Here is an 8,589-nt window from a genome sequence, read left to right as displayed (position 1 = left end):
ATGTTGCAACAAGCCTCAACTGAACACGGGCGAACAGATGTAGACTCGATGCCCGATTCCATCCAAGAACCAGAGGAAAATGAAAACATCAAAACGACGATTGAAGAATTGGAAGCTGTAGAACTATTCGCACCTTGGCCTGAAAGGAAAGTCTACATTGGGGCCAACCTAAGCCACGAAATGAAAGGTAAGTTGACTGAATTTTTGAAAACTAACGTGGATTGTTTTGCTTGGTCTCATTCTGATATGACAGGAATACCTCTAGAAGTAATGACTCACAAGTTAAATGAAGATCCATCATATCCACCTGTCAAACAAAAGAAAAGAAAACAAGGATCTTTCAAAAATTAGGTGATTCAAGATGAGGTACAAAAACTTTTAAAAAATTGGGTCTATCCGCGAGGTAAAATATCCAAATTGGTTATCTAATACTGTAGTAGTACCTAAAAAGAATGGTAAGTGGAGAGTTTGTGTAGATTATATTGACCTAAATAAAGCTTGTCCTAAAGATTCTTTTCCATTGCCGCATATAGATCAACTAATTGATGCTACTGCAGGACATGAATTGTTAAGTTTTTTAGATGCATATTCAGGGTATAACCAAATCAAAATAGATCCCATAGATGAGGAAAAAACTTCATTTATAACAGACAAGGGGACTTACTGTTATAAAGTAATGCCATTTGGTCTCAAAAACGCTGGAACCACATATCAAAGGTTGGTGACCAAAGTGTTTCAAGAATATTTAGGGAAAACTATGAAAGTCTATATAGATGATATGCTGGTCAAGTCACAACAAGTAGGGGATCATATCCAACACTTGTCTGATGCATTTCAGATTCTCCGTAGATTTAACATGAAGCTAAACCCGGAGAAATGTGCATTTGGCGTCTCATGAGGTAAGTTTTTGGGATTTCTTGTTTCTAACCATGGCATTGAAGTAAATCCCGCACAGATTAAAGCTATTGAGGAAATTCCTGATACACTTACAAGTAAAAAAGAGATACAGAGACTGACAGGAAGAATAACAGCCTTGGGAAGATTCATTTCCAAATCATCAGAAAAATGCTTTAGGTTCTTTTCAGCTCTAAAAAGGCAGGATTAGTTCGAATGATCTGAGGAATGTCAACAAGCACTTAAAAATTTGAAAGTATACTTGTCAAATCCACCGTTGCTTGCGAAACCAATAGATGGGGAGAAACTACTCATCTACCTTGCTGTTTCAGATTTAGCGGTGAGTGCTATTTTAGTTCGTGAAGACCAAGGTAAACAGTCTCCAATTTATTATGTTAGTAAGTCATTATTAGATGCTGAGACTCGCTATCCTCATCTAGAAAAACTTGCACCTGCATTAATTATGGCATCTAGGAAATTAAGACCTTATTTTCAATGCCATCTCATCTTTGTAGTAACTGCCTATCCCCTATGTAATATATTACATAAACACGAGTTATCAGGCAGGTTATCCAAATGGACCATAGAGCTGAGTGAATATGACATTACGTATTAATCTAGAACTACAATAAAGTCACAAGTATTAGCTGATTTTATTGCGGATTTTAGCCAAGGGATACAACTAGAAGCAGAAAAAGAGCTACGGGTATTCAGTGGGTCTAATCCAGGAACTTGAACTTTATTTACTGATGGTTCATCGAATGTAAAATGGGCAGGGCTAGGTATTGTCTTGGTACCACCTACGGGAGAAACCATCCAACAAACCAGAAAATGTCACCCTATTACTAACAATGAGGCAGAGTATGAAGCTGTGATTGCAGGTTTGGAACTGGCACGCGAGCTTGGCATAGAACAAGTCGTAATCAAAAGCGATTCACAGCTCGTAGTTAACCAAATGCTGGGGACTTATATAGCCAGAGAGGCAAGAATGCAACAATACCTGGAAAAAACACGTGATCTGGTTCCTAACCTAGAAAGTCGTGTAGATACCAAGAGAAGAAAATGTCGAGGCAGACGCCTTAGCTAATCTTGCATCTGCGACAGAAGTGACAAATGATGAAAATGCTTCTGTAATTCATTTATTTCATTAAATACTTGATCGAGACAAAAACGAGGTAAATTTCAATAATTTAACTTGGGATCGAAGGAACGAGATTGTCACTTTTTTGCAGTATGGAATTGTACCTGAAGATAAGACAAATGCTCAAGCACTCCTCAAAAAAGCTGCTCGGTACTGTTTAAAGCACGACAATCTTTATCGCAAAATATTTGGTGGACCCCTTGCAAGATGCCTCGGACCTTCTCAAACAGAATATGTGATGAGAGAAATATACGAGGGACATTGTGGAAATCACGCGGGAGGAAGATCCTTAGTAAAAACCATGATTAGAGCCGGTTATTATTGGCCCAAAATGGAAGAAGATGCAGAAAATTTGTGGCTAAATGTGACAAGTGCCAAAGATACGGTAACAACATGCATAGACCTGCTGAATTATTGCATCTGGTCATTGCACTATGGCCTTTTATGAAGTGGGGGATGAATATCGTGGGTCCTCTACCACAAGCTAAAGGCAAGGTAAGATTTTTACTAGTACTCACTGATTACTTTACCAAGTGGGTAGAAGCAAGAGCTTTTAAACATGTACGAGAAAAAGAGGTCAGAGATTTCATTTGGCGAAACATCATATGCCGATTCGGTGTACCAAAGGAAATCGTATGTGATAACGGCCCGCAATTTATAGGCACGCAAATCACAGAATTTTTTCAGAGTTGGCAAATTAAGAGGATTACTTCAACGCCTTACCATCCGGTGGGTAATGGACAAGCTGAATCAACGAATAAAGTCATTATCAACAATTTGAAGAAAAGGTTGGAGGAATCTAAAGGCAATTGGCCAGAGGTGTTACCTGGAGTCTTGTGGGCTTATTGCACAACTGTAAAAACAAGTACGGGGGAAACACCGTTCTCACTTGTATACGGAGCTGAAGCCTTAATCCCAGTTGAGATAGGGGAGCCAAGCACGAGATATACACAAGAAACTGAGGAATAAAATGAAGAAGAAATGCGAATAAACCTGGATTTACTTGAAGAGAGGAGGGAAGTTGCATTAATAAGGATGACAACGCAAAAAACAAGTTATGGAATGATACTATAATCGGAAAGCTCGTCTCAGATACTTCAAGATTGAGGACTTCGAACTCAAGAAAGTTTTCCAATCAACGAGGGCAGCTAATGCAGGAAAGTTAAGCCCAACTTGGTAAGGACCTTATAAGATTCACGGTATCGCAGGAAAAGGAGCATACGAACTGGAAAAAATGGACGGTAAGATTCTACCTTCACATTGGAATGTTGTTCATCTAACGAGATACTATTTCTAAGGAAAAGAAATAACCACGGGCAGGTACCCTCATTTTAAACTTTTATTTTTGAATTGTTAAAATTTTATTAACGATTTTAGATGATAGGCAAAAAGCTAGTCCGCACTAAATGATGAATTACGACCTGCAAGACATGTGAAAAAAATATAATTCCCGGTCTAGGGTTACAACTATTCTGATAGAAATTTAAATGGGTTAAGCAGTCTTCATCTAAGATCGTATCTCTGAGTCCCGTATGTTTTTCCTTTTCAGGAAAAGGACCGCATGGAAGGAATAATCAAGTGCTCGAGATTTCATACTTCAAAGCTCAAACACTTGGGGGACTATATAATATACATATGATATATGTATAAATAAAGCAAAGAAGACTGAAAACAATTAAAGTTCAAGTCAAGTCCAAAAGTCTACTCATCAAATGTATCAAGTTCAGAGCAAAGTCACGAGCCAATAACACAAGCTAGTCAAAAAACCTTCATATATATTTCAAAATCGTATGATGTCTAGGTTAAAGGCAATGTTTAGCCATGGGTTATAAAAAACCCTTGGATTTTATTTCTTTTTTTTGCAAATCTGTTGTAAAGAAAACAATTACGAAAAAGTTATAGAAGATATTTAAATACATGTAAGATGTTACTTAAACTTGACAAAGTTCAGATGAAAACTTTATCAAAGTTATTTCAAGAAACATGTGTGTTCTTATTTCTTTTTTCGTATATTTACACAGTTATTAAGTTGAGACGTCTTCTTCATTAAGTGTCGAATATAAAAGGGTCCTCTTTTATAAATTTCATGTTTGATTCAGATATCCATGAAGTTAACAAAACATTTTAAAAAAAATGCAAAAAGGGTAAGACAAAAACCCACGAATTAACAAACAAGACCTTGAGTATAAAGGCAAAAAAGAGTAAAACAGAAGTTCAAGACAATTAAGTTAAACAAAAATCTTCATAATATTAAGTTTAGACTAAGTATGAACTTAGTCATAAACTGATTGTCATTTTTACAAAATACCCCGAAAAGATCTGGGGACTTGTCATTTCCAAAAATTAAACCCCCAAATGGGACCAGGGGTAAAACCACCAAGAACAAAAAAAGAGTAACACTTCATAAACTTTCACTAAGGGCAGAAGAAGAATCTAAAGCGGTATCGTTAGCAGCAGAAGGTTCGAATTGACTTGAAGAAGCTGGGGCATTCACTGTAGTTATATCATCTTCAATATGCTCAGGAGTATCAGCCATGGGAGAATGAAAATTTTGGCCTTGCTGAGTTTTTTTAATGGTCTCCTTTATCTTGGCTAATTCAGTATCCAAGTTAAAACCCTCTTGGCTAGCCTCCATAAGGGTATCGTGGCATGTGTTTAGAATATCCCAACTCACATCAATGGTAGTCTTGCCCTCAAGAATCTCATAATCTCTCTCCCATTGGTCAATCTCGTTTTTAAGTTTTTCTTTCTCGTCCAAAGAAGCATCATAAGACGAGTGCAGAGGGGCAAGTGAACTTTTTAAAAATCTGACCTTATCATAAGACTCACGAAGATCTTCTTGGGTCCGGGTAAGTGTTTGAACAAGTTCATCGGCATAAACCTCTTTCTCGTTTAGCAATGCCTTCAACCTTCTAATCTCTTCACTGGCTTTGGAGAGTTTCTCAAAAAATAATGTCTCGAGGAGATTTTTATCATTGTCACCTTGATTTGAGGAAGCCTTCTCAACTGCTAACTCTGAAGTCAAAACCTTCAACTACTGCTCTAAGGTGCTCTTGTTTTCTTCTAACATTTCCATATCAAGTTGAAGGCTTTCATATTATTCTTTCCAATTGTCTTCTTCAATCTGATAATCATACATTAACTGCTCTATATGAGAAACCCTTTTCATCATCTCTGTGCTAATAAGATTGATCTAAAAAGAAGAAAGGGGTAAGAACCTTAATAAAAGAAGGATGGAATAAAGAGAAAAAAGAAGCAAATACCTTTAATGATGATTGCACTATGTCATTCATCCACGTCAAAGAGCTATGATTCTCAAGCTTGTATTTCTCAACTGGACCGATCAGAGGTTTCAACCATACGTCATCCTGACCTGACTTTTTCAAAATATTACCATCGGCAGGGACCTCAATGGTAATCTGTTTCATCACACCACTTCCACTCGAAGAACCAACCTCAGTACAAGAAACGGTAGTAGGAGGTATTATAGAGGAAGTCATAACAATTTGGGGCGGAGTAGCAACAGTAGCAGTCACAACTAGCAAAGAACGTGCCACAGGAACATGCATGGTAAAAGAGGCCAGGGGTACTTCATCGGAAACCAAATCCAAATTTTCGCTATCAAACCCACGAGAAAAAAGCTGAACATCAGAGCTACGAGCTGCCGCAGGAGTATCATCATCAGAGCCCACCAAGGTGGCTTCAACAGCCTCGGTTATGGGAACAGAATGGGGACGAGTCGCTTCATCATCTGAGAAAACGCGTCTTCTAGCCTGCGACCTTTTAATCAAGGAACCTCCATCCTGTTCCTCCTCTTCTTTAGAATCTTGGGTTGTATCAGCCTTCCTTTTCGATGAAGAACTCAAGATTATCTCTTGAGCTCTCTCCAAAGAAACTCTGTAAGCCACAACAACATCAGAACTTACACCACGAATGGGAACTCGTGATAAAAAGAAGGGTCAAAACAAATTCTAAGGGAATGGTGAATGAAAATGTGAAAAGGAGATGAGTAAAACATTTACCATGAGTTTTAACCTTCCAACCAAACCTATGCGAAAGGTTTTTCCAAGATCTACCTTCCATTAGAGCAACTTTCAATAACTTTTCTACCCAACCACAGAAATTGAGAATCTCATCAACAGTCCCATGGTTGCTGGAAAAGAGAAAGAGTTAAACAGTAGCAGGAAAAATAAAGGGAAAAGATAGAGAAAGTTGTAAAAGGAAAACTTACGTGCAAAATTCCACTTTTCAGGAAATGGAACATTTTCTTCGCCCACTAAACCAACAATGGGGGCAACAACAAACCTAGCACACCAGCAACGGTCCTTATCATCCTTTGGACTAACTAACACTCTCTTACTTCTCGCTACTAAAGTGAAAATCCCATGACGGAAAAGTTTAGGGGAGTAAAGATGGATCAAATGAAATAAAGTAAAAGGAAAATTATCCAACCATGTTAAATGCCTTAAACAAGTAACGACCCTCCACACAATGGGACCAATCTGTCCTAGACAAACGTCGAAAAACCGACAGAATTCAATGATAACAGGATCAATGGGGGGTTTAAAATTCAGCGTAAAGGGGTATGTATACACAAAAGAAAAACCGATCAAGTAAAATGTAATTCTTTGGTTCGCATTAGGAATTATAATAGGGAAATTAGGTTTCCAACGACAATCCCTACAAACAACAGAGATCAGACCTTTGGTGATTTGAGAAGGATAAATATCAGCACGATCTAAAGAAGACATAGAAGAAACTTGGTTTCTAATCGATTCTCTATCAGTGTAAAAAGATAGTTCAGTAGGGACAATTTCATCTACCAAAGGCTCACGAATGGGTTCATTAGAATCTTTATTTCTAGATGAAGGTTTATGGGAAAGAGAACCCCTATTTCTAGAAGGAGGAGTAGAATTCACTGGAGGTAAAGAAGTACCCTGTATAGATGAAGACCCTAAACTACGAAATCTTCCTCCTCTTCTGCTTCTAACAGGCGCAAAAGGAAGATCATCAACAATGGGGACTCTTCGAGGATTAGGGTTTGAAGAAAACATGGCAGTACGAAGAAGAAGGAAACAAGAGTGAATATTCTAAGATATGAAGCTTTTTATGAGAAAGACAAAGACAAAAGCTATATTTATACTTAGGAGCAACCGTCAAAGAAAAAGGTGTCATGATGGAAACGTCATGATGGAAACTGTCGCTTCGTAATTGATGAAGCCGCAAAAAAGCTCTAAAAGACGCTGAAAAGTTACAGAACCAATCGAAAGATACCACGTGTCACGAGCATTAAATGGAAGTGACATATGAAGCGTCAGTTTCAGAGAAGGTATAATGGCGGCAAAAATCCCCGCTTTAATGAGATCCACTTCCCAAATATTCTATCGATGAATAAATGGCAAGTGGGGGAACTATCTGTATTGGAGAAAATCAAGTTAATGTATCGAATTAATTATGTAATGACATGTCATGACATGTGGACTGGTAAAAGAATGACAGTTGGCGAAGAATAGTTGAAGATGCACGAGCTTTTAGCAGGCACGAGCAAAGATCCAAGAAAGCCAGAAGGGATAGGTGCTCAAACCTCTTGATATTCTGAAGAGGCATCGGAAGAATGAACCTAAATAGAAAAAGGGGTATAGATATGTATTATTGGTAATTAATAGGCATTAATTACGGAAAATATTATAGAATCTGTATTGAATCAGTTACGATTGTCAATTATAACGTTACATTAAATGTCATTATTGTCCATAATGACACCATTATGAAAGGAGAAAAACGTATTACTTAGAAATAACTATAAAAAGTGAGGAATGAACATTTGTAAGGACACGAAATACTATTAGAATATACTGATTTACTTTGCTTTCCATTCAGTTATTATTTACATCAATTATTTCTATTTCTGCTTGATTATCAGTAACCCGAGTTCTTCTAAAAATAAGTTTTGACCGAAATTCCAATTTTTGGTTAAACAAACACATATTTCAAAATAAATAGGTATGAACTTTTCAAAAAAGAATTAAGTCATGGTGAACTGGGCTCTAAATTATCATTTCTATTTAATGGTAAAGTACTATAGTAGGAAAAGAACAAATCTAATTATGGTCTTAAACTTCCTAGACCAAAAAGATCCAAATAGTTATTAAGTAAGTTTTAATTTAATTGCGCCACCAGAAATAACTCATGAATATATATATATATATATATATATATATATATATATATATATATATAAATAAGACTTCTGTTAGATCTTAGTTAACTTTAATGATGCAAAATAACCAATTACTCCTTATGTGCAAGAATAGATTCTGAGCAATAATATGGAGGCAAAAACGAATCAAACAAAAGAAGGAATGAGAAGTAGAAAAATCAATCAAGGAAGATGACAAACTCAATTAAAAGAGATATTATAGGAAGGATCTCAATCAAAAGAGATTAAGGGCACGAAATCATCCGCTAAAGATTCTCCCACATAAAGACGTCAATCGAAGCATCTTTTAAGGGATTTGGCAACGGGAATATTCTCTCATTTAAGGATGAAATAA

The 8,589-nt window shown here is 36.8% G+C and overlaps 1 protein-coding gene across 1 annotated transcript; it reads left to right on the top strand.

Annotated features, from left to right (window-relative positions):
- Nucleotides 1–3,004, top strand: LOC138879595 (uncharacterized). Its single transcript, XM_070159209.1, has 5 exons — nt 1–187; nt 1,152–1,265; nt 1,671–1,915; nt 2,127–2,420; nt 2,486–3,004. Exons 1-5 carry the CDS (start codon nt 1–3, stop codon nt 3,002–3,004), a joined length of 1,359 nt encoding a protein of 452 aa, XP_070015310.1.
- The last annotated feature ends 5,585 nt before the right edge of the window (nt 3,005–8,589 follow it).

This window comes from Nicotiana sylvestris, chromosome 10, assembly GCF_000393655.2.
Source record: "Nicotiana sylvestris chromosome 10, ASM39365v2, whole genome shotgun sequence".
NCBI classification, from domain to species: domain Eukaryota; kingdom Viridiplantae; phylum Streptophyta; class Magnoliopsida; order Solanales; family Solanaceae; genus Nicotiana; species Nicotiana sylvestris.
This window is presented reverse-complemented; position numbering and strand designations above follow the sequence as displayed.

What these genes read in the sequence shown, in the direction of transcription:
- LOC138879595 (XM_070159209.1), top strand. Translation starts at nt 1, where the DNA reads ATGTTGCAACAAGCCTCAACTGAACACGGGCGAACAGATGTAGACTCG. An exon ending in CCTAAGCCACGAAATGAAAG is followed by an intron (nt 188 to 1,151) that starts GTAAGTTGACTG and finishes AAAATTTGAAAG; the next exon opens with TATACTTGTCAAATCCACCG. An exon ending in TGACAAGTGCCAAAGATACG is followed by an intron (nt 2,421 to 2,485) that starts GTAACAACATGC and finishes CCTTTTATGAAG; the next exon opens with TGGGGGATGAATATCGTGGG.